This window comes from Boleophthalmus pectinirostris, unplaced genomic scaffold, assembly GCF_026225935.1.
Source record: "Boleophthalmus pectinirostris isolate CB_2022bp ecotype Guang Dong unplaced genomic scaffold, ASM2622593v1 HiC_scaffold_23, whole genome shotgun sequence".
Taxonomy (NCBI): domain Eukaryota; kingdom Metazoa; phylum Chordata; class Actinopteri; order Gobiiformes; family Gobiidae; genus Boleophthalmus; species Boleophthalmus pectinirostris.
The window spans coordinates 31,222,438-31,248,885 of NW_026571207.1; the positions used below are offsets into that span (position 1 = coordinate 31,222,438).

The window sequence follows — 26,448 nt, forward strand, 5'->3', positions numbered from 1 at the left end:
AAGCCCAAAAATATAGTTTGAATTATTTACTGAGTGATAAATTGGTACAAATTATTATAAAATTTGGACACACCATCTCGTTCAATGTTTATTTTTTTAAATTTTTTTTTTTTACAATTTTACACTTTCTATATTTTATATACACACAGCAGACATCAAATATATGAAGCAAGATATATGGAATTAAGCAGCAAAGAAAAAATATCTAAATAACTACTTATTTTTATATATATATATATATATATATATATATATATATATATATATATATATATATATATTCAGATTTAATATTCAAGTAATCACCCTTTGCTTTGTTGAAAAATATTTAGTAGAGCTTTTAAACTTTTTTGTTGATTTAACTTTGCTACATAATTCCATATATTTTGCTTCATATATTTGACATCTTTTGAATGTGCAATAAATAAAATGTAGAAAGATGTAAAAAATAAAAATAACAGAATAAAAGCGTGTGTCCAAACTTTTGACTGGTAGTGTGTTAAAGGCGCTGTATCTGATTTTCACTTTTTTAATAACATGAAAAACAGAACTGGTTCATTTTAAACAGTTTGCAGTGGTCCAAAGTTAATCCTCACTTACCTTATACGTTCAGAGCATTCTAATTATTCACTGCAATGAGTTTATAAGCACTTTTCTCACCGTGGTTTCTCCTATACAATAAACAACTAGCATGCTACACTGATCAGCTGACATTAAAATACATTCTGATTTTGACCTCAAGATTTACTTATACAATATATCTGTACTGGGGTGAGACGAATTTGGTGAAATACGTGGAAAAAATGTGTACGGAGTCTTTAATTATTGTGCCAGCCAGGCTCATCTCTACATGTTTATTAAGCCTCTCAAACGTGACTGCTGATCTGTGCAGAGCAGGGCCCGGGCTTTGGAGCTTAGACTCGGGTTAAGAGTGTGTCCAAACATCGTCCACGTGCGGAGGGGGCAACCGCACAAACCCAATTTCCCAGAATGCACTTAGGGTTTGCTTCGTGGTACCAAAACCTTCTGCTTTTCACAGAACTGGCATTAGAGATGAGCTGAGAGGAGAGAGGGGCAGGTACCGGCCACACAGCTCCCCTAATCAGAACGGTTAGAAAAAACTCACAGATTTTTAAGCAACAACACCACTGTAGACTGTAGATGTGGGTTTCCCGATCTTAACCTTTACATACTAGTCAGGTCAAATTTTACCCATTTTGACATTCAACAGTAGTAAAAATACACTAATCATCATTCTTTGATCCTGAAATTTGATGACTTTTCCTAAATTTGCCAAAATATACAAAAATGAAAATATTTTAAAATTTCATACTTTTGTGCTACACATTTTTGGACACTGAGGCTGGTTCGGGTCAAGTTTGATCCATATCTATTGAGATGGATTTTAGCTCTATCAGCACGGGTCAGATGAAGCAAAATAGAAGTTTTAGGGAATCTTGAAACTGTGAAACTGTACAGACCATGTTTGTATGTATTTTTTCATGGGACAGTGCTGACAGAGTTCAAGAGTTCCTAATCTTCATGTTTATGGTGCACATAAGGTCAATCAAGGGGGAGAGAGATATTTTCTAAGTTTAAGTTTGTTTTCACACAGGACTAAATAGATCTGTAGTTCAAAATTTGGTATAGACACTTACTATGAAGGAATTCTTGGTCCGAGTCCAATTTGACCCCAACCATAATGTGAAGGCTTCAGAAAGGAACAGTTTGTAAGGGTTAAATCACACGAAATGGACTCTTGTGAGATTTAAGACATGTTAGAATGTTGTCCTCCTCAAAAACATACCTGGAGTTGTGTTTTGTTTCATTCATTTCAGTAATTATTATTAGTCTGGCTACATCTTCAAAACTCAAACTAAATGCTCTGTTCCACCTTGTGATGTCATGTGGTGATAATTTTGAAGTTAAACAGCTCCTTTTATCTTTAGTTCAGTAGAGATTGACAATTCCAGAGCTGAAATGATCCAAATTATTCTAATGAAGGTGTATGGAGTTTAAAAACACATTGGAGCCCTTCCACATGACATCACAGGGTGGAACAGAGTGTTTTCAGGCTAAATTTGCAGCATTTGTGTTAAACGTGTGAATCAAACAAAATACCAGTCCAGGTATGCTTGTGATGAGGAAATGTTATAACATAGATCAGAAAATAGTGTAATATGGGCCCTTTAATGCCTCCCTCATCTGTTTAACACTTGTTTTAATGATATTCATTTCCAGAATTCTCCAAAACATTCTCAAGGATATCAAATTTACTTCAAAGAACATTGTTTTTTCTTTTTTTTTTTTTTCAAATGCAAGTCCGTTTCATCTTGTTTTTTAATTTGAAAATCATTCCAAATATCTCCTGGTTGGGAAACATTATAGACTAAAGAGTAGACAAAATAAAATAATAATAATAATTTTCACAATAATAGTCAGATGGTACTTTTGCTGCTATAGGTTCAATATATGTGAGTCTGTGTGGTGTTACTCAGAAATACAGTACAGTATATTCAACACTATTACTTAAAAGTTTTATCATTTTGTTAATTTGGAAAGCAAAATATATCCATTTCAAAGGTGCACACAGGTCCGCCCTCTGCTTGTCTCCATGGCGATGTCATTTTGTCGCACAGACTGTTTACTTCACAGTATAGCATTAAACTTTGTCTGACTTGGATTAATTCACTTTCAGGTGTTTTTATGGCTGAAAAATGATCTTAAGAAATCTTTAACTTGGCTCGGTGGTGCTAACTTAACTATCTCCATGGAAAAAAGCAGGAGATGCCACGAGACCAAGTCAGATCTGTGCAGAGGAAGGCCCGCTGACTGTAGCCGTGCATGTTCTTCACACATAATTGAACAGTCGACGAATAAATTTGACGCCACGCTGTGAAACGTTTCGGACACAGTAACACCATCTCCGTGGAAACAAGCAGGTGGCGGACCCTCTGCCCGAAACGTTACGCAATGCACCTTTAAGTAACAGAATGGAGTACTTCATTTACCACTGGTTTCTGTACCAAATTCTTTGTAGAAAAGCTGTTTCCAGAGCTGAAATCTTGATCCATGCTTTTCTCTCCCTCTGTTTTTGGGTCTAGTGCTGTAAAAATATGGTGATGATATATTTGTTAATGTTTAATCTAACTTGACCTGGGCACTTTGATGTCAATCCTGTCTCTGTGTGTGAAATGTTTTGGTCAGGATGAAGTAGAACACATATTTACTGAGTGTTTAGTCTGTGCTTCATAAAGTGCGATTTTATACACACCAAACATGGCTACTGTCTTGTGTTATTATTCACTGGTTCTCATTGTAATCACTGAGAGACACTTGATGATTCTCTAATTTCTGCTTTATTTAGTGCCTTAATACTTGTTGTAAATATAAATTATAGTTTTACACAAATCAAGAAGCAATTAAAAATTAAGCAAAAAAAAAAGTTGAAAAACATGTTGAAAATTGTACAGGAAGTAAAGAGATCCAATCCAGATCTGCACAATTTACACTTACAATCCACATTCTTTTCTGATACTCCAAACATGATTTCAACTAAATAAATGTTTTCTTATATTTTTATTTGTCAAATAATAATTTCTGTGTACATTTGTGGAGTTTTGGCCCGGTGTACTACATGGTTGCTAGGTAACAGTTCCCTAGTGTGATGTCATGATTTACAACCAGGAAGTACATTTTGAAACCTAAAAATTGAGGGGAAAAGTGTAATGTTTGGAAAATCTTAAATGTAAATGATCTTAACTGTGTTATAGCAAAATGTATCTGTAATTTAAGCATACTGTAATATTATGAGCTCTCCATAGATTAGAGCATTATGTAGCTTTTCCACTGCCTGTCTCCATGGAGATGTTACTGCGTTGCTTAGAAAGTTCCACAGTAAAGGGCATATACCAGTAGTTCTTATATTCATTCAATTATATGTGATTTTATTGCTCAAAAATACCTTGTAAAATATGTCATTGCCTCTCCACAGATCTGACCTGAAACTTGGCCTGGAGACATCATGTGCTTGTCTCCATGGAGATGTTTAATTCCATACTGTGGGACATTCCAGCAAAAAAAAAACTCTCTATAGAATATAGAATAGAATATTCCAATGATCATAAACTGATGCATCTCCATGGAGATTTGCAAGCCAAATTACAGGTCTGATTTGTGGAGAGGCAAGCCCACTCACAGAAAGAATGCATGTGTTTAAAGATATTTTTTAGCAATAAAAAACACCTGTAGCGAGACAGGTTAGTTTAATACCACGCTGTGGAAAATATAAAGGTGCATTGTGTAACTTTTCTGCTTGAGGGTCTGCCAAATGATTTTCTCCATGGAGATATTATCGCTTTGTCTGAGATGTTTCACAGTATGGCATTAAACCTTTATATCATCATGGACACCAAACCACGTCAAGTTACAGGTCACATCTGTGGAGAGGAAATCTTGCTTTTTCTAGGTATTTTTGAGCAATAAAACCACACATAATTGAATAAATGCAAGGTAGATCTGTTTAATGCCATATTGTGGAACATTTGAAGCAGAGCAATGACATATACATAGAAACAAGCAGGTGTCGGACATCCAACTGAAAAGTTACATAGTGCACCTTTATACAGAAGCAATAACATCTCCATGGAGACAAATAGGTTGTGGGCCCTTTCCAGAAAATTGGTAGCCAGGCTGGCGTCACCTAGTGCCTCCGCTCAGTTTCATTTCTCTCCAGCGACTAGGTTAGGAATCAGAATACACTAGACGGTTTGCAAGAACCCTGGAAGTTGTCGACGGTGCACCAGCCAATCAGTGAAGAGCTGTGACTCCATGACGTCAAACTCAAGCGTCTGTCTGTGTCAATTTTGTGGCACAACACAACAGTAAACAAAGTGGTCGAGATGGATGTAGATGAAGACAGACATTCTGTGTTGGCAAAGATTCCCGAGATCGAGGATTTAAAGCAGAAACAATGAAAATGTTTGGTAAATTTTATCAAGGGGAAGGACCTTATTACCCTTCTTCCTATGGGATTTGTCGCATTACATACATCATGACCAAATAGCAGCGATTGGTTAAATTAAAAAAAAGTATCTACCTACCGTCGAGCAAATTAATCCTAATGCTGTGAAACTGGCATTGACTTAACTCTACAATTTTATCTTCAACCCCATTCCAATTTACCCAGGTGTCTTTGGGGCAACCTCTTTAGCTTCATGTTACCAACAAAGTCAAAACTGGGCGAGTGACCAGACGTCCCTATTTACCCAGGACAGTCCCAGTTTTGAGTCCTGTGTCTACCAACAGTAAAGAGGGGAATATATTGTCTTTTGTTTAGCTAAAATACAGAAAACTGATCTTGAAAATGACCATAAGAAACAAAAATGCACCAACATAAGTCCCTCAGATTATGACTGACCCACAAAGTAAGTTGTGAATGGACAATTACTTACAGTTACGCTCTCTTTTCTCAATTTTATTTATACCAGCCATCCCAACTTTTACTACTTTACTACCACCAGTTACCCCTCTGCAGTTTGTGTTAGTGCCATTAATAGACTGGTTAAAAAAAAAAACATGACAAGGATGTGTGAAAGGAACAGAGCAGAAGTGGCTGGTCGGAGCTGGCCAAGAAAGCACAGAAAAACAAAAGCTGCCTGTTACTATTAGCACTTCCTCAGCTCTTGTTTCCGTGGTGTTTTTATTGTGATGTGACTTTTGTTTTAACAGTCACTATTTACACCTGTGTCTTTTTTCAATGCAAGATGCCCACTGTTACAACTGCTCCTGCTCTCGAGGAAAAGGACGATTTCTGCAGAGAAGTAAGCAGGAAATGTAAGTTCTGTTATAAGGTGATGTAAGATGCTAGTGTTGTTTTATATTTTTAGTCCAAATGTAACTTATATATCCCCATTGTGGTTTTAAAATGACTGTTTAAAGGACCTGGAAATGGATTCATGTGAGGTTTACGCAAAGTTTAAGAGGCGTCTTTCCAGTATTATGGCCCCCGTCTATGGAACTGTCTGCTGGAGGAGCTCAGGGCTGCAGAGAACGTTCATGTTTTTAAGAGTAGGCTTAAGACCCACCTTATTAGCTTAGCTTTTGAATGAAATCTTATACTTTTGCTTGTTTCTACTGTACACATTTTATTATATTTATTTATTTTAGGCCTATTTTTAGGATTTCCAGTGTTTCCTCTGTAGGAGCCCTCTGTATCAGGAGGTCAGCTGTAGCTGTCGGGGTCTGTCCCGTGGGCTCCTGGTGGAGGGGTGGTGCTTTGGGCCTCATCTCTCCCCTGGACCCTGTGGTGGTTCCTGGTGGTGGTGGACGGCTCTCTGCTCCTGGTGTAGACGACTCCTCTGATGGTGCTTTCTCAACTGGTTCGCCTGTATTCAGTCTCACATTTTTTCTATGTGTAGTTTTATGTATTTTAGCATGTGAGTGTGTGTGTGTGTGTGTGTGTGTGTGTGTGTGTGTGTTTATGCTGTTTGGTTGTGTGGAGTCGGGCAGCTGTGGGGGTTGGGTGGGTGGGTGGAAATGTGGGATTGTTTTTAATCTGTGTAAAGCACTTTGTGTTACATTTTTGTATGAAAAGTGCTTTATAAATAAAGTTTGATTTGATTTGATTTGAAAGTTATGTTGTTCTCTCATCAAAAACAGACCAGGAGTTGTGTTTTGTTTCATTCACACATGTTTAAGTAATCCTTGTTTATTCGTCTGTCTGCATCTCCAAAGCTCAAAATGCTCTGTTCCACTTTGTGATGTCATGAAGTGGTAGTTTTCGAGTTATCAACTACCTTTTATGTTTAGTTCAGTCATCCATATGATTCTAGTGAAGGTATTTGGAACACTTCCTGTATGACCACGTGACATCACAAGGTGGTACAGAGTGTTTTCAGTTTGAGAGAAGAATTCCAGGTATGTTTTTGATGAGGAAACAACATTATACAGAAGATTTAGATCAGAAAATAGTGTAATATGAGCTCTTTAATGCTGTTCTAGCTTTGCAAAGTTGTTTAAAATTCACAACATTTGCTGAAATACCAGTAGCCATCTGTTATTCTTGGTGAAAGTGGTGCTTCTTTTTAATATCTTGTGAAAATGTTTCTTTTTTTTTTTTTTTTTTTTTGCATGTTTTACAGTGACCTGAAAACACACTGAAGTTGTTAATAAAAGTTTTTGTATTTTTTTTTTATTTTAGCGCTTAGAAATGTGCAGCCATCTTTGAACTTTCCAATATGTCTCCTATATAACTACCAACAAATCTGTTACCAAAGTTTTAACCACAGCTACAATGCAAAGAAGGAGTGAGCTACTGATACTGCTGTGCCATAACTCTAGGTCAGGGGGGTCAAACTCATTTTCACCCAGGGCCACATTTGGATCATGTTTGTCATCAATGGGCCGGTTGTAAAGTTAAGACTGAAACTGTAACTGTAATATCGGTGTGTTACAAATCTGTAAAAGTCTGTATTTGATATTTTCATTTCATTTATGTTTTTTATCTTTTTATTATTTACTGGTATTCTTGCTCTTATTTGATTGTACTAGTTTTATTGTCTTAATGAGGACTAGTAGAGTAAAGTAGAGCTTTACTTTATATTTCTATTGGATATGTTTTATCTGTATTGTGCAGCACTTGGGAAACTGTTTTGTTTATGAAATGTGCTGTAGAAATAAAGTGGATTGGATTTGATTTAAAGGTTTAAGTTAAAACATTCACATTACTCCTTCATTAACATTCATGAAGTAGCCGTCCTTCTGCATCAGTTTTTCTTTACTTGGACATTTTTGGGGAAATTTGATGAGTTTTCTTAGCCTCTATAGTGGCGAGATGGAGTCACTTCACGGGAAACAACTGTGGTGCATTGTGGGAGATGTAGTTGCAGCACAGAGTCACAACATAATAATAAATTGTACCTTTTAACCCCTTGGGGCCTGGGCCTTGCCACATGTGCTCTAGTGGGTTGTACATGTATCTCTGTTGGCCAAATGCTCATCAGTTGCCAAGCGGACACATTAGCAAAAACTGTCAAAAAAGTTTTAAGATACAAAGAAAAAGGAAAAATATGAAATGGCTTTAAACAGCACATTTTCAGGAGCCTGTGATCAGTGCGAGTGTACATGGTCCTGTTTAGGAGTTTGATTTTCAACAAAAAGGTGAGAGTGACGAACTGAAAAACTGTTGGATAAAGCTGAGTAGCGTGTGACTGTTATGTTATGTGAGAGGGACTTGTTTTACAGCACAAATCAGCTCATTTATTGTACTTCCAGCTGAGTCAGTTCATTAAGGTCAGACTGTGTTTAAATTAAAGCTCAGATTAAAGTTGAATAGAGCTTCAGACAGAGCAGTGCCTCTAGTTAGCATCACAACCCCAGGGAATGTCATCAGCTGCAAAGTATCAGTAACTTGGACTAACTTTCTCGCCTCACAGCAAGATGGTCGCCGGTTCAATTCCCAGTTGTGTTCACACTGTGGAGTTCGGTTGTTTTTCTTGAGTGTCAGTGGGTTTCCTCCTTCAGCCTAAAATGTGTTCAGAAGGTTAATTCTCCTGATAGATCTCACCCAAACTTCACCCAAGAACTGGAGATGGATCCCGGGTGCACTGCTCCAGGTTGCTCGGGCGACACTGAAGGATGGGTCAAATGCAGAGGACACATTTAGTACACATGAGGTTAGTGAAGTTTCTTTTTTTGTTATGTTCAAAATGTTTCCAAATCTCTAATGTTGTTTCCTCAGCACTAACAGACCTGGAGTTGTGTTTTGTTTCATTTACATGTTTAACACACAAACTCTGCATATTTAGGCTGAGTTCTTCTCTCAAACAGAAAACATTCACTTCCACCTTGTGATATCGTGTAATAATACAGGAAGTGCTCCAGTGTGTTTTCAAACTCCATACACCTTCAGTAGAATCATTTGGATAATTTCAGCCCTGGAATTGGTCATTTCTTCTGGGAAAAAATAAAAAATAAAAGGTAGTTGTATGTTAAACATGTGTGAATGAAGCAAAACACAACTCCGGGTCTGTTTTTTGGTGAGGTAACAGCATTATAAAATAGATCGGAAAATAGCATAATATGAATAATATATGTCATTTAAAGATGCACTATGGGTAACACTTTCTACTAACTACACCTTATTTAGCCTAAATAAAGCATGACTTAATAATGAACAAATACTTAATGAAGAATCATTCAGGCTTAATAACAATTTAATTACTACCTTAATTAGCACTTAACTTGCACTTAATTAGAATGTGCTGTAAATTGCTCATGATTATTTCATGCTTAGTAACTCATGAACTAAGAATTTGTGTGTGTATTTGTAAATGCATATTTAAATGAGAGAATGATTTACTAAAACTGCAACACAATGATCATTCAGGCACCTATTATTCTTTAGTTAAATCTTTTTTGCTAATAGCTGACATTGAGACTTAGAGAGAGATTGAGACTAGAGATGTGTTTCATATTTTCCCTGTCATTTTTTAAAAGACGTAACAGAACAAGGCAGAACACCTTTTTCTTTGCCAAAAAGACCACACTTCTGCCTGCATTTCCCGTTTTAACCAGATATGGTATAAACCTTACGCATGGGACTTTTGCGGTCCTGTGTCTTATTTCAAGAATGTTTTCTCCTGTGTCTATCATTTCTGGTGTCAGGTTGTGGGTTTCATGGCCAATTTATACAGCTCATTATTACGGCACACGTGTTGGTATCAGGTGACACCAAAAGCTCCATAATACCACACTGTGTGCACGTGTTTCTTTCAACGCATGGCACTGCGTGTCTTGTGCGTCTTTGGGGGAAGATTCAGCGTGTACCAGATACCTGTGCGTTTTGTGTGCACCGTGGGGGAAAATAGACAGATTTGGCGTGCAACACATAAGATATCATTCATCAACCTACATATTTTAATACTTTTAACTGCCCTGCCAAAATTTAAGAGCAAAATGTTGGTTTAACCCTTAACAATCAGTGCATTGCTCTGTGCGAGCCGTTTTCTTCAGATGCAGCTCCATGACCGTGACACAATGATGATAAATGCTGGTCTGCAAGCAGACAGCCATAACATATTTATTTAAATGTCACATTTCTAATAATTATTCTTTCTTAAATAGCATTTGCCAGCATGCTCTGCATTTGGGAAACCAAAGCAACCGTCCATCAGGCACAGATCTACTGTATATTCTCACGATCAAAAGTATCACTGACAGTGGATTCATGTACATGGATCATGGATTCAAGTTTCATGTGCAGGATGGTAGTTTAATATTGTTCTAAAACCATGTTTCTGCAAGGCTTCAAAAAGCTTTCCCTGGACTGGTTTTCCAAACAAGTTTGGATGTGATAAATTAAAAGTAACACTGGAACAAAAGCATTGCATATCTCATTACATATTGACAAATCTGTAAAATGACTTGGCATACTGAACATAGTCTAATAATACACCGTATATACAAATGGACATAGCTAACACTCTAGCGGCACGTGCCAAATAGGAAGCTCGCGTGCAGACTCTTGAGGCTCCTCCTGACCCTCATCTGTTCAGTCGTAAAATGTTTGTATTAACCCCCTATACATGATCCTGGCAGGCAAAGACACCAACAGAAGGGCTCGTTCTGCATCGGGCTGGTGCATGGATGGGTACACACTTGTTGGTAAGATGTAAAAGTGTTTACAAAAAAGTATTAGCCACTGTTGATTTAATTACTAACTAATGGTCTTATTTAGACATTTCTTAATCATTATCACATGCCTAAATAATTTGAATATTCTATTATGATTACTTGACCAGCCTTAACAAATACTTAACTAGTCTTCACTTTAGAAAAGCTCTCAAGATTTAACGAACAGATAACAGGTGCCTGAATGATCACGGCATTGCAGTATTAGTAAATCATTCTCTCATAGCTTACTAATGTGTACTCAAATGTGTACTTAAATATGCATTTACAAACACACAAACAAATGGTTAGTTCATGAGTAACTAAGTATGAAATAATAATGAGTAACTACAGCACAGGCTAATTAAGTGCAAGTTAAGTGCTAATTATGGTAGCAGTTCAGCTGTTAAGATTGAATGTCTCTTAATTAAGTATTTGTTCATTATTAATTAAGTCTTTGTTCATGCTTTATTAAGGCTAAATTAGATGTAGTTATTATATAGTGTTACCACACTCGATAACTTTTTGGTTGAGGTCCGACGTTTGCTTGTTTCCATGGATATGTCATTGCTCTGCCTGGAATGTTCCACAGTATGACTTTAAAGCTCAAAATACCTAGCAAAAATAGACATTCTGACTGTGAGAGGGGTCGCCTCGCCACAGATCTGACCTGTAACTTGATCTGGTCTGGTCTCCATGAACATAGAAAGGTTTAATGCCGTACTGTGAAACATTCCAGACAAAGCAATAACATCTCCATGGAGAAAAGCATTTGACGGACCCTCCACCAGAAAGGTTACACAGTGCAGCTTTATCTAATAAACAGTGAACAGTTCTTATTTTTCCATACACAGCAATGCTATTTGAATTTGTGGACAGGTTTGCAGATAGACAGGCACGTGTGGAATGACTTTTTTATTGCGCGATTAGTTTTTCAGACAAGACTTCTCCCCGAAACACCAAAACAAACAGCAATGTACAAAACAGCAACACATCCTTAACCTTTTGCCGTAAACAGAAATTTAATAAGGAGGTGAGAGAGCGAAAACAAAACAAAAAACAAAATAAAATAAAACTGTGGGACGAAATGTGGAGATTTTTGAGATGAGTTTAATATTTCCAGGGGGGGGGGACTTCGAAGCCAAAATCGAAAGCACCATTGTCATGTTTAAAGGCCCTGTACCTGATTTTCCCCCATGAATTTGAACGAAATGTGCCTTGCCCCAGTACTGATTTATTGTAGGTTTGTTTTGTCTTGAGGTTAAAGTAAGTCCGCTGTGTACTGTCTGTATCTAGTTTGTTAACCAGGAAGTGTGTATTAGCATGCTAGCTGTTGTTAGCATTACCGTGGTGGCAGAACTGGTTACTGAGAGCTCTGAAACATGCTTATAAACTCATTGCGGTGAATAATTAGAAGGCGCTGAATGCATAAGATAAGCGAGGAGTAACTGCAAACTGTTTTAAATGAACTAGTTGTGTTTTTCATGTTTTTAAGACAATAAAAATCAGCTACAGTGCCTTTAAGTTCAGGAAAAAGGCCTTATTTTCGTAAAAAGAAAAACAGGATTTTAAGGGATTTCCAACAGGATACAATAGGGGTGTTATCACAGTTTTCAGACATTTTTACCAACTAAAAACATCGGTGTAAGCACTATTTTAATCATGCAAGTACTCAGTAAACCCTCCAGTACACAGACAAAATATACTTCAAGAAAAACTCAAAAAACTGTCCAGCAATTGACACAAAGCTCGGTTTATAATGTGAGATCCCTATCAAAAATAATATGCAGATTTTTTACCTTCTTATATATCTAAAGTGCAAGTTTTTATTCAATGCTTTTTGTTAAGTAGAAAAGAAAGGAAACAGCAATATGTCATAGGTATTTTTGTTTTTTTTTTGTACACATTTTCTCTTCTGAAATAATCATTAGCGTCCAATATAACAAACCATATATTTATATAATATTTACTGTATATACACGCACACACACGCACACACAGTTTAAAATATTTTCCAAATTACAACATAGTATCTCTAATGGGGAGGTGACGTGGGATATGTTCTTTGTGCATTGACCCCGCTCTTAAAGGGACAGCAACGCCGTTTGGTAAAAAGTGGGTCAAAGAGATGTTTAAGACAGAGAAGCTAGAGCTGGTAATTTTGAGTGAGTTTGGAGAAGGAGACAAGGAGACGAGGAGCGAGGAGACAAGGAGCTAGAATGCAGAAGACAGGAGCTATTCGGCAGTAGGAAAGACTTAGGAGACATGGAGCTAGGAAACAGGGAGGTAGAGAACAAGGAACGAGGAAACAAAGAGCAAAGAAACAAAGACTTGGGTGACACGGAGCTAGGAGACAAAGAGATAGGAAACGAGGAGCTAGGATGCAGGAGACAGGAGGTATTTGGCAGTAACAAGGAGATAGGAATTAGGAGCCAGGAGATAAAACGAGGAGACGCATGCGCTAATAGCTAGGAGACAAGGAGGCAAGGCTTAGAAGAATAGGACATAAGAGACGAGAAGCTGGGAAAGATGACCTAGGAAACAAGGAACTAGGACACAGGAGAGAAGGAGACAAAACAAGGAGACAGTCAGCTTGGAGGCAGGAGTTAATAGCAAGGACACAAGGAGGATAGAGAAGCTAGGAGACAAGACTTAGGAGACAAAGACCTCTTTCCAGGCTTCTTGTCTCCTAGGAAACAAGGAGCTAGGCTGCAGGAGGCGAGAGCAGAGGAGACAAAGACTTAGGAGACAAAAGAAAGAACACAACTGGCACGGAGCAAGGAGCTTAGGAGTCAAAAAGGATACAGAAGCTAAGAAAAGAGTTAGGAGACGAAAGTAACGAGGCAATAGACTTGGAGGTAGGAGACAGGAGTTTGGAAATGGGATGGGAGCGAAAAAGTAGGAGACAGGAGCTAGGACACAGGTAGGATAGAGGAGCGAGGAGGAAAGAAGGCAGGAGATGAGGAGCTAGGAAATGAGGAATTAGGAGACAAAAAGACAAATGACGACAGATCCTAGAAGTCAGAGAAAAGAATGAACTATAAGAAGCTAGTGTGTCATCTATTTCTCCGTCAGTGTCTTAAAAATATAGAATAATAATCATTTGTAGCTGAGTTAACATATAAGGTAAAAGTGACTCAATTATTTAAATCTTATGAAAATGAAAAAGATGAAAAGAAATGCCATAGCATATATTTTACTCATAGTTTAAACGTGTTTGTTATGAATTTTATGCTATGAATAAAAGAAAGAAAATATATGTTTATATTTTCTGACACTGTTTGGGTCTACTTCTGTTTGATATACTTATTTTTGAAAAGTATTTAATTAATTTAGTTGCGTTTTAGCCTGTCCTCGCTCTTGTCTGCGTCTCCAAACTGTTAATTTACTTGATCCCATGGACCCACATTTTAAAAACGCGTCATTGTCCCTTTAAAAGCCCCAGAATCCTCCACTGTCAAACATCATATAACTTCTTCTGTCTTTATATTTCTATACACAAGAGTAGCCTGTACAGTTTGCTTCAGGAGCCCTCAGTCCGTGGTTCGAGTTGAGTGCTTGGCTGTGATTGGCCGAGAGATCCGCGAACCGACCAATGAGAGAGAGGCTTATAAAGTGGCGCTGAAATCTGAAACGCAGAGATTTGGTTCACTCTGTGGCTCCAGTGGATGTGTTACAAGAAACTGGAGGGAAAGACGCCATGTTGAAGTGACCACAAATGCCAAAGAAGGTCAGTTTGGTTAACTAGAGGATTTGAATGAATTATAGATGTCCATGAACACATAACACGCAACTCAAGTCTATGCGGCAGCCATATTGGTCAAGTTAAGAATACTGCAAACTGGTTGTTACATTTCAAAGTGTACTGATAAAGAATGGGCTTGATACTGATTTCAATAACAAAACTAAACAAACCAAAAAACTACACATACAACACAACCATAGACTGTATAAAAAAAAGTGGACTAAGTGAGTGTGACGTCACCCATAGTGTTCATCGCCGCTCAAATGGTGCTAACGGTTACAGGAGCGAATCTGGAGCCAGGCGGACAAAACAGTGAGGAAAAAAACAAAAACAAAACAGGATCATGTGCAGCGGGTTAATACGAACATTTTAAGACCAAAATGACGAGGCTCTCTGCAGCAGTTACAGAGAGAGGGACAACAATATTCCAATGTAAGTCAATGGGAGCCAGGGTCAGTTGGAGCCGGAAGAGCCGCACGCGAACATCCTGTTTGGAACGTGACAACTAGCGTGTTAGCTATGTCCATTTATATATACAGTCTCCGAATACAACATAATGTAATTTTCAACTAAAAATGTGTTTCTTGAATATTATAATGTGGTTTTATACGTAGGATTTAGACAAAAAACATTCAGGATAGGTCCAAATTGCTCCTATGTGTGATTTTTTATTTTTTTGTATCAGTAATCTGGCTATTAATCAACATTCTAGTAAAAAAAAAAAAAATCATCTCAGCTTGTTGGCTTAAAGATGGAAGTTACCATTTCAAAAACATTGCATTCAGTTGTGTTCAAAAGACCTATATCTTCATTTTAAAAAGTAAATTATTTGATCTCACGTTGCCATTGAACCACAGGCTTGAGAGAATACTGTTGTTGTGTCCTTGGGCCAGACACTTTATGCCTACTCATAATCAAAATATTGAACACTACCTGGCTTATCACTCCGTTAATTCAATGCAAGAAACCAGAAACAAGTAATGCAAGCAACGCCCACATTTTTGACCTTTCCAATATGGCCGCTTAGTGATCTAAATATTGAATGAAGGACGAAAAAGTGACGGCCATCTTGGAATCCCGCGTCCAGTTCTCTTTGTAACACATCAAGAGGAACGCATTATGGAAGTCCAGTTTTTACTTTGAGATTGAGTAGTGTTACGTTTGAGGAGGTTTCTCGTTGATACGGTTTTGCATGTGGTCAATAAAAACATAGAAATCATGAAAGTTAGCGAAGCAGGCAATTAGCAGTTAGCGGCTGTAGCTATCAATACAACATACAACACAACGTACAGATTCAGATCAGCGACAAGCAGAATGCAGTTAGTAAAATGCTTGTAGGAATAGCCACCGTACCTCTAGATGCCATGAATAAACTATATTACATAACCCAAACTGGATATTTGCATTGTAGCGTTATTGTAGCATTAGTCACATTAGCCATTAGCCACGTTTAGATAATTATTTAACAAGATTTTAGTGATTGATACTCTATCCACAAATAGCCTGCAAAATGAATCTGAACTAAATACAAAGTTGTAAACACATCTCGAATCGATTTTGGTTCCTAATTTATTCAGTGCTAGTAGCTATTGTACACTTTAAAGGTGCACTGTGTAACTTTTCTGGTGGAGGGTCTACCACCTGCTCGTCTCCATGGAGATGTTATCGTTTTGTGTGGAATGTCCCGGTATGGCATTAAACGTATCCATTTTGCATTTACTCAATAACGCGATCATTTGACCTAAGAACTTGCCTTCGTACTACGAATGGGCTCGCCACGCCACAGATCTGATATGTAACTCGGTCCTGTGGTGTCGCCTGCCGTCTCCGTGGAGATAAGTAAGCGTAATAATGCCATACTGTGGAACATTCCAGGTGAGACCTCCATGGAGAGACGCAGGCGACGGACCCTCACAGTGCACCTTTAGGAATAAAAAAAGAAAGAAGGCTGTATTAGGGAGGGCATCCAGTTTAAAACAAGGTGACCCATAAAAACGATATGAATGAGAGGCAATTGTTTCTGTTTAAAATCAAAATATTAAGTATTTCTTATCTTTGAATTTCAGTTTTCTTCCACCAGAAATAACTTGGATGACTCAGATCTATAATTTATAAAACATAAATAGAAAAGAGTATGTCGTACATGCATTGAAAGGCTATATTTAGGTGGCGTAATCTGTTTTGGTTAGTTATAAAACAGTCTATAAGGTTTGCAGTAATAGCTACAGCCGAATGGAAACGCTAGCAACAAAACAGGCTAATTTAGTTCACAATAGACACTTTTCCAAAATCACTGAGGACCGCACACAGCTCAAACCACACCACAGAACAATACATACATATTCCCAACACTTTCACCTCTTTGTCTCGCTAAAATTATCCTCAATTCTTTACAAAATGGGCCCGTCTTGATCATCTTGACCTTTGTGCACCTCTTTTCAAATCCAGGAATGAACTTGACTTTTGCTCCCATTGCAGAATTACATGAAAACTCGGTAATATGGACCCTTATAGCAGCTTGTGAAATAAAAAAAAAGTGCTTTGTGTCAATAAGATATAAGCGCTCTCTCTCTCTATATATATATAATTTTTTTTTTTTTTTTTTTTTTTTTTTTGGCTATTAAGAAAAAAAAATAACAACAGATATTTTTGTTAAGTTTTGCATTTCCAGTTATACTTACGCACCTGCAGGAGGCGCTGTTCAGTTTGTCTAAAGCTAAAAAGCGCTAAAAGTTTTGGGGCATAAGTGCTTTATAAATTAAGCTGAACTATAACTAACGTCAGGTGTGCTTAAAGGGGAGACAGCAGTTTAAAGGTCACCTAAAAATCACAAAAACGTATATATACTTTAGTTAAAATCTCCTCAATTCATAATATTTCTCTAAATTTGAGTCATTTCGCCAGTTTAGCTTTATTTTTTTTCTTTTTGTTTCCACATATCAGTGACTGGTTTCAGTATTTCTCTTTCAAATTTCAAAGTAAAATTATAGAATGATTTGGTTTACTTTTAGGTACAATTTCTTAATTCTTGGACAAATATTCTGTCTTGAAATACACCAAAAATTAACCAGAAATCAAAAATACATGTAAATGAAGAAAACTGGCAAAAACTAAACTCAAATTAAAAAAAAAAAATGTCTGACTTCAGGTGATTTTAACTGTAGATTTTCAGTTTAGCAGTTCGTGTTTGTGTTATTTAAAACAGAAAATCGAACACATTTGAAGTTTTGTCTCTTTTTTTGCTTAGATAACTCTTTTGTAACCTAGATCTGCAAGAAGACTGTTGCAAATTTTAAACAGTAAGTAAAATCAGTTCTTCAAAATAGAAGGCCTGAACATAAATTATCTATATTTGAACTTCGATTCAAATCTTAAGCAAACCCATAGAAAATAATCCTTACTATTACTAACAATAATTAACTGCATTGGACTATTGATTTTTATAGGGATTTCCACTATCAAATCAATCACCAATGGACTAATTATTAAAAAATAGCCATTATTATTAAAGATCCCATGGTAAACAATATTCTAGATGTGGTAGATCTGGTGAGTGCGAGCTACGCCACACGACCAGACCTCCTCGTTGTAAAAAGGTGACCTGTAAACTGCATGTTACGGTTCAAACTTGCAATAAAATCACTCAGGAAAAGTTGAAATCTACTTTAAACTCTTCCACCAATAAACAAATCGGTCATGATGTCAACCAGGGACAGGCAAAACTAATAGAGTCTAATAGAGGAGCTGCACAATATCACGGTTAAAGGTGCATTGTGTAACTTTTCTTCATCTGTGTGGCATTAAATTTATCCGTGTACCATTCATTCATTCATTTACGGCTACAACTACAGTGAGCGGGACATCCTCTGCACAGATCTGACCCGTATCACGGTGGTGTCTCCTGCTCGTTTCCATGGAGACTGTCAAGTTTAAAACTGTGACACATTCCGAGCAAAGCAATTACATCGTCATGGAGACAGAAATGTACCACCAAAATCACCCAAAAAGAAGCATTATGTAATTTTCTGGTGGCATTAAACGCATCTACTGTATCAAGCAGGTGAATCCATCAGGCGAGGTGATAGGTCGGATCTGTGGAAAGGCAAGCCCACCTACAGTAAGAGAATGTATGTATCATCTCTTTTTTCGTCTTTTTTTCTTACTCCTAACTGTGCATGTGGTGTTTTAATAGTAAGTTTAAGTAAATGCAAGGTAGATTCGTGTAATGCCATACTGTGGAACATTCTAGGCAGAGCGATAAGATCTCTATGGAGACAAGCAGAAAAGTTACACAGTGCACACAGTATTTGTAATCGACGTTTTGCCTATTTTTGTTCATGTTTTAAGTCTTGATTTGACTAGTAAATAAATCAGTAAAGTCCTGTATTACTTAAAATTAACTCTTTTGAGCTTCATCAAAAACAGACCTGGAGTTGTGTTTTGTTTCTTTCACACATGTTTGAGTAATTCTGCATTATTAGTCTGTCTACATCTCCAAAGCTCAAAATGCTCTGTTCCACCTTGTGATGTCATGAAGCGGTAGTTTTCAAGATATACAGCTACCTTTTACCTTTTGTTCAGTAGAGATTGGCAATTCCAGCTCTGAAATTCTCTAAATGTTTCTACTGAAGGTGTGTGGAGTTTAAAAACACAGTGGAGCACTTCCTGTATTACCACATGACATCACAAGGTGGAACAGAGTGTTTTCCGTTTGAGAAAAGAACATGATAAATCTGCAGGGTTTGTGTGTTAAACATGTGTGAATGAAACAAAACACAACTCCAGGTCTGTTTGTGATGAGGAAACAACATTATAAAAATAACATAGATCAGAAAACGACATCTTATAGACCCTTTAAATTAGCTAAAAATGTTTCTCATTATTTAACATTCTGTTGCTATTGACGACTACATTTCCGTCATATTGTGCAGCTCTGTGGTTTAAAGCCAAATGAAGGCCAGGATCCTGCTCTGCCCCGCGGGGACCAGATGGAGCTGGGATCAGATCTGGACTTGGCCCGGACTCAGAACCGTAACAAACCAGAGACAGACGAGGTTTTTAACTCCCAACTCAGTCAAAACATCCAGAAATCGCGTTATGAAAGGGCAGTTTGTGACACGGTCAAGCAATCTTTGTTTAACAGAATGAAACTGTAAAAATGTTACAATGCTTTAAAGTGGATTTCAGTGTTTCCCATAGATTTTGTTAAAGGTTCATTGCGTAACTTTTCTGCTTGTCTCCGTAACAATGTTGCTGCCTTGTCTGGAATGTTCCGGTATGGCATTAAGCGTACCCATCTTGTGTTTACTCAATAACATGGGTTTTTATTGATTTAAAAACTTGCATTCACGTCACTTACTGTGAGTTTGCTCGCCTCTCCACAGATCTGACATGCAGCCTGGCCCTAAGGCATCGCCTGCTGTGTCCATAGAGATAAATAAATGCAAAGCCATACTGTGGGACATTCCAGGCAACATTTCCATAGAGAGAAGCAGGCGAGAGACCCTCCACCAGAAAAGTTACACAGTTACACCTTTAAGGCTTTGGTGGCACAAGGTATTTTTCTTCATTCAATCTTATTCAATTAGTGGAGAATAAATGTCACTTTCTGCCTATATTTATTTTAGTTAATTTGTGTTGTTTGCAAAAAAGAATTAAGATACAGTTGTAAAAATTTAAGCCCTAAAATTCTGAAATCTAAATTATAGACAGTTTAGAAGACCAAGTTTAGTTTCCATGTGCGTAACTTAATTTCTTCTAGTTTGAATGAAATATCTTCCAACTTTATTATTAGCCACAAGACAGCGATCCTTTCTATTGGGATCATTTTACCTCTAAATAAAGCATTACTAACTTTTATAACCAGGCTACAAACAAGCCCCTTCATTGGACTGTCTCTGGTTAAAGTTTAAAAGACTGAGTTGGCTCCAGTTAAAATCCTGCTGAAACCACATTAGCAGCTTTTACCCAGCTGCTTTAGTGGGATGATCCTGCACCTCCCCCTTGCGGCCACTAGAGGGCGCACCGCCGTTCTGCCCAACCCTGATGCGTAAGCCCACATAGGTCAGATAAGGTCACTCAGTAGCTGGACACTTCTGACAGTTAAACGGGCTTGAGAAGGCTAAATCGAACATGTGATCTTATTCAATTGGGAATTTAAGACTGAGGAATGATTTCAGGATTCTGCCTAGTCACTGGTTATTTCCCCAAAGTGACAGAGAAAAACAAAGATATTAAAAATTATTTTAGTAAAACTACACACTCCTCTATCTGTGCTAAACCCCACACAGAGGCGACTCTCCTCTGCCCCCTACAGACAGCACCCCATGTTCACATCAGAGGTGTCAGAAAGTCTCCCAAATCCTCCAAGATCAGACCTGGACCAGACCTGGACCGGACCTGGACTGGACATGGACCAGACCTGAACCGGACCTGGACTGAGCCGGTCTGATCCTGGCCAGTCTAAAGTGTTGAACAGTTCACATTTACGCTCCTCATGCGCTCAGACCATTACAGAGCCTGTACATGTCAGTTACTGTACACACAGATGCAGCCGAAGCGATATTGCACACTAAATGAAAGGTGCTCCGCTGGTGGGGAGTGGAGCGGTATTTTGGACTAAAGAAGCCGAGGAAAGCTCTGGTTAAAGAAATGAAACACGGTGATGCCCCGTAGTTCGCTCTCGGGACGGTAGCACCATAAAGAGCCTGCTCCACTGACCCCTGTCTGGGATGGGACAATAACCACCTCACTCTTCTCTTCTTGTTGCTTTGTTTCACATCATGGTGCATATGTGCAAAGCCACCCGTATCCTGTCCTCCTGGTGTCCCGCGCTGAGGGCCTCTGCCCCGGGCAGCTGTGGCGTTGCAGGGGCAGGTCTGGGGCAGTTGGTGTTGGCGCCCCCTGCTGTAGCCCTCCAGCACTGATCCAGAGGACCTCGTGAGCCGTAAACGAGTGAGAATAAGGCACAGGTCGTAATGACGAGGATGCCGCTGCGCCGCCGTCTCACCTCAGTTTAGATTTACCCCCCTCCCCCCAGGAACCCCCCTGGGAACCCTCCCCCCCAGGACCTCCCTCCCTCCAGGACCCCCCCAGGAACAAACAAAACAGAAAAACCCACTGAAAACGTGGGCATCTTAATAAGGATCTTTTTTACAGCTGATTCACAAAATCATAATTAGTACATCTAAGTTAGCACTTTTTTCATTAAGTTTATATGGACATGGTGCAAAGGGCTGAGATTTAATATTTGAGATATCTTTATCCCGTTAGTTGGAGCGCGGAGGGCTCTGACTCTAAATGCATGAAGCTCTCTGGCTAAGGTCAAATTAAAGTAGTTCGTGAGCCCACAGCATGCTACAGGCTGCAGCCTCGTACCTCTGAATAAACTATCACATTTGGTTTCATTTAGTCCATAATATACTCTTCTCTTTGTGCTGATGTCAAATATTTGTTCTATATTTATATAATAGACTCTGGTTTGTTTAGATTCAATCTTAAGTTTCTACCCCTTTAAACATTAAACTTTCCCAAATAGCTTTGACGTGTGCAAAATCTGTCGTTTGGAGATATAAACACTCTGGTCATTGTCAGTAAATCAAGTAGAAACGGTTCGTATCTTACAGTTCCGTTTAGCAGCGGCTCACTGTGAGTGGTGGGTTGTGGGAGACATCCGGTAATGACGAGGAGACAGCGGGCTGTCCGTGGAGGTTGTGTGGGTGATTCCCTTCAACATCTCTATTTTACAAAGTCACGTGATTCGGTTTGATTTTTGCTCCGAGCTCGCGGTCAGTCGTCCTCGCCCTCGTCGCCCCCGTGGCTCTCGGGCATCAGTTCTGAGGCCCGCTTCTCTCTACTCCGCTCCTGGATCTGCCTCATCTCCTCCGCGTATTTGCTGAACGTGTTGCCGAATTTGGACCACACTTTGCAGGGCACCGTGATGGAGTTCCGGTACGTGGGCTTCACCTCGCTGACCCGCATGAACACGCCGTACTTGTTGGAGCCCACGTCGAAGAAGAAGCGCTTGTTGTCCACGGTCAGAGACGTGCCCTCTGGCAGCTCCGCGGGGTCCTCGTCCACCCCGTAGTCATCGATGAGTTTGGCCAAAGCGTCGCGGAACTCAATGAGCCCCTGCGCGGGGAGAGCGATGGTCTGGCCCTGTGCGCTGCCCAGCCCCGGCCCCCGGTTAACGGTCTGCCGGATCCTCAGGAACCGCCCCCTCTGGTTCTCCTTCAGATCCATGTAGTATTTACGGTTTTCCCGCACCAGGAACTCGCTCTTCAGCGCCCGCCGCGGCTCGTCCTGCACCAGGTCCGGGTTGGAGGGGCCCAGCTGGGCGTAGTGCTCGATAAAGTCCCCGAGGTAGTCTCGGAACTCCACGGCTACGGACATGGACAGAGTCAGGCGGCTCTTGTTTCCCCCAGCGCCGACCTCGGCTATCTTTAGGAAGCGGCCTTTGACGTTCTGCTTCACGTCCAGGTAGAAGCGCTTGTTCTGGATGTCGACCCGCTTCGAGGCGAGCTCCTCGGTGTCGTGCTGCAGACGGGACATGCCGCCCATCGCCCCCGGAGGCAGCGGGCCTGTGGTGGGCCCTCCGTGGTCACTGCCACTGTCTCTGTCCGCCATGATGCTGCCTCCCTGCTTTACCTTCCACCGTCTCCCTGCCTCTGCAACCTCGACTGCCCGTCAAACACACCGCTGTCTCGCGAGAACACGCGAGAGCAGAGGGGGAAAAAAATGAAAGTATCGTTACTGTAGTCCTCCAATGAGCTGCGTTCAGGAGCCAGCACCCCGTGTGCAACACTGGTTTCATTTCGGCTCGTGGCGCATTAGAAATGAAAGTTAAACTGGGGCAGAGCCTCACGGACACTGAGGTGTGAAAAAGTCATATAAACACGTGTTACAAATGCGTAATAACAGTAATGATCAAAACAATTCCCCTTTTCCTGTTTTCATTTTTGCTCTCTGTGAATCACCAAAGTTGTCTTTTTTTTTCCTTGTTTTTTTTTTTTTTTTTTTTTTTTACAAATTGCATCATTTTGCATTCACTGACGCACGAGGCAGGCCTATATGTTTATGTTTATGTTTTAACCCACTAAAGACTGTGGTGTCAGAATAACACATGATCATGGTTTGGTGGGAGTTGTAGAGGTAGTTAAAGTTCTTTTTAAATGTTGTATGTTATTTATACGTAGTTTATGGACCACTTTTACTTATTGGCGAATGTCACTCAGGGCTCAGGGCTCACCTGCCAATGAGGCAGAATAATTGAGATGTTTTGAAACACCAGTTTATGGTCTGAATATTGTCTTATGTGTTTTGTGTTAAGTGCAGTTTTGGAGCAGTAGTACGTAGTATTTACACAGCATTACTTTATCTATACATTCAGAGAAACTCTGGCTTCACATGAAGGATCTGCCGGGTCTTTGTTTTGTTTCAGCACCGAGGACAGCGCCGGTGCCCCTGCCCGGACCCAAGGGACCCGCCCCCAAAATGCTGCTGTAAAACACTTTGTTTCAGTCAATACATCCTTTCTTAATAACTTTAAAAAGTGATTAGAGTATTAAAAAAAATCTATTATTTATTTATAATTAATAGGTTTCACAAACAAGACGGTTTGTAGTACTTCACATAGTTATATATTTGACTAAACAAATTAAAGTAGAATAAAACTGGTTAAACAGACAACAGGTTTAAAAGACAAACAAAAATAGAATAAACAGATAAGTGAATAAAAACAACAAAGCATTGCAAAATTAACAAAGAGAATTCGAGCTCAAATTTCAAGTAAATAAAAAAATTGTCTGCAAAAAAATTTATAACCGCATTGAACTGATCAATTATTTGGTAACTCAGTTTAAATGACTCTATATTCATTTTATCGGTGTAGAAATTGAGGATTAATATGCTCTCTGCAGCCCTCAAGTGGTGACAGGTGGTAAGTACAGTTCTACTGAAGCTCGTGGTTGAAACGGTCATTTCTTAAAGGATGGAGCAACAGCATTCCTTAAGCTGCAGGAAATTAAGAAAAAATATATGTTTATTAAAATATGCCAACAGCTTTGACTATGAATCCAGGACTGCACATTTGAGGTGCAAATTAAACTTTCTATATAAAATTATAATAATCATTTATGTTGGTATTTTTGGGAGAGTTTTTTATGCAACTAAATTACCTGTGAATAATTACTGTAACTGGACATTTTAATGTATATAATGTCATTGTTTTTATTTCAGCACCATGGACAGCGGCAGTCCCCCTGTGGCCTGAGCACAGATACAGGGGCAACTTTGAAGGGCCCATATTACGCCATTTTCTGATCTATGTTATAATGTTGTTTCCTCATCACAAACAGACCTGGAGTTGTGTTATGTTTCATTCACACATGTTTAGTTAACAAACAAACCCTGCATATTTAAAACATATCTGAGTTCTTCTCTAAAACCTCTAAAACTTTGTGGTGTCATATGGAAGCATTTGTATGATTCTAGCCCTGGAACTGCCCATCTCCACTGAACTAAAGGTAAAAGGTAGTGTAAACTTGAAACCTACCACTACATGACATCATAAGGTGGAACAGAGCATTTTGAGCTTTGGAGATGTAGACAAACTCATAATAAAGTGTTATTCAAACATGTGAGAGAAACAAAACACAACTCCATGTCTGTTTTTGAGGAGGTAACAACATTATAACATGAGTAAAAGCTCACAACAGTCAGGTTTACGTAATATAAGACCTTTAAGTAAGAGCCACTGTTCTACGTTTACAGAAAAAATATGTTAATTAAAATGTCAAACAACACTCAATGATGGTGAATGTAGATTTTTTATTTATAATTTTATGAACATGACCTTTTTGTGTCCTCATACATAAGAAAACATGCCCAAATCAAATACTTTTAATGTTTCAAGTAATGCCTTATTTGTCCAGGCCTTCACTTTTACTGATTTGACTGATTTATTCGTGATTACAAACACACTGTACATGGTGGTGATGTTTTTATTTTATCCATTTAGTTCTCGAGATTATTATCCAATCAGAAAGCAGAATGATCCAAATACGGGTCTCTCATTTGGGTTGCCATCATTTTAGTTCAGATTTTGTAGCTCAGCATGTAGGCTAAGGCACTAGTAAACATGCACTGTGTAACTTTTCTGGTGGAGGGTCCTGCATCTGCTTGTCTCATGATGATGTCAATGCTTTGGCTGGGATGTTCCACAGTAAGGCATTAAACAAATATGTCTTGTATTTACTCATTTAGAGGCATTTTTTCCCTCGAAACTACTGCAAAGCCATGCATTCTTACTGTGTGTGGGCTCACTTCTCCACAGATTTGACCTGTAACTTGGCCTGGTGATGTTGCCTGCTTGTCTCCATGGAGTCAAAAAGTTACACACTGCAACTTTAAAGAACAAATCTCTTACTGTAATTAAAGTTTGGGTTACGAAGGTCTTGTTGAAGGTTTGTACTGTAAGATGATTTCGAATTAATAATATAAAAAAAATAATAATAATAATAACATGAGGTGTAAAGCAAAGTAAATAAGCTCTTTTATCGCTCTTATTCCAAACTGCTGTTATTTTGTTTTGTTTTGTTTTAATTTACACAAACATTAGGTCATAAATCTACAAAATTTCTTCCAGGGTTTATCTTGCACTGCCCTTATCAAGATGGAGTCCTCTTTCGGAGACGACATCACAACACTGTCTAATATTTAATAGAGACGGGGGCCAGCTAAGATGTATGTGGCTCCAATTCTGATGTGTTGCAGTGAGTTCATGGGTCTAGGCGCTCATAGACACGATCAGATCCAAAATGTGTGACTTTAAAGTGGAATGTAATCAACAGGAGTACGACATCATCACAGTGTAGGATCTGAAAAGCACCGACTGAAATGCTGTGAGTCCTTTGGCCCATTCGTCATGCTTAAATTGACCTGTCCAAGATGTCCGCTCCCTGACCCTGTTCTGTGTTTCCAGGTTAGATCCAGGACGAAGGCTGAGGATGACACAGAAGATAAGGTGACTACTG

At 38.9% G+C, this 26,448-nt stretch overlaps 1 protein-coding gene across 2 annotated transcripts; it reads right to left on the minus strand.

The window, feature by feature from the left end:
• Positions 1 to 5,106: 5,106 nt before the first annotated feature.
• On the minus strand, positions 5,107 to 23,256 carry purab (purine-rich element binding protein Ab). Of its 2 annotated transcripts, XR_008632899.1 has the most exons (2): positions 22,040 to 23,256; positions 5,107 to 8,630 (listed from the first exon to the last, which is right to left on the minus strand). XR_008632899.1 is itself a non-coding variant. In XM_020917858.2 (1 exon), the coding sequence occupies exon 1, from the start codon at positions 23,039 to 23,041 to the stop codon at positions 22,205 to 22,207; it is 837 nt and encodes a 278-aa protein (XP_020773517.1). In that variant the 5' UTR covers positions 23,042 to 23,256; the 3' UTR covers positions 21,549 to 22,204. The 2 variants fall into 2 exon arrangements, 1 of the variants encoding a protein (XP_020773517.1); XM_020917858.2 differs by lacking the exon at positions 5,107 to 8,630 and having other exon boundaries at positions 21,549 to 23,256.
• Between the last annotated feature and the right edge of the window lie 3,192 nt (positions 23,257 to 26,448).

Bases quoted from the DNA above. Each gene is read 5' to 3' on its own strand.
- purab (XM_020917858.2), bottom strand. From the start codon at position 23,041: ATGGCGGACAGAGACAGTGGCAGTGACCACGGAGGGCCCACCACAGGC.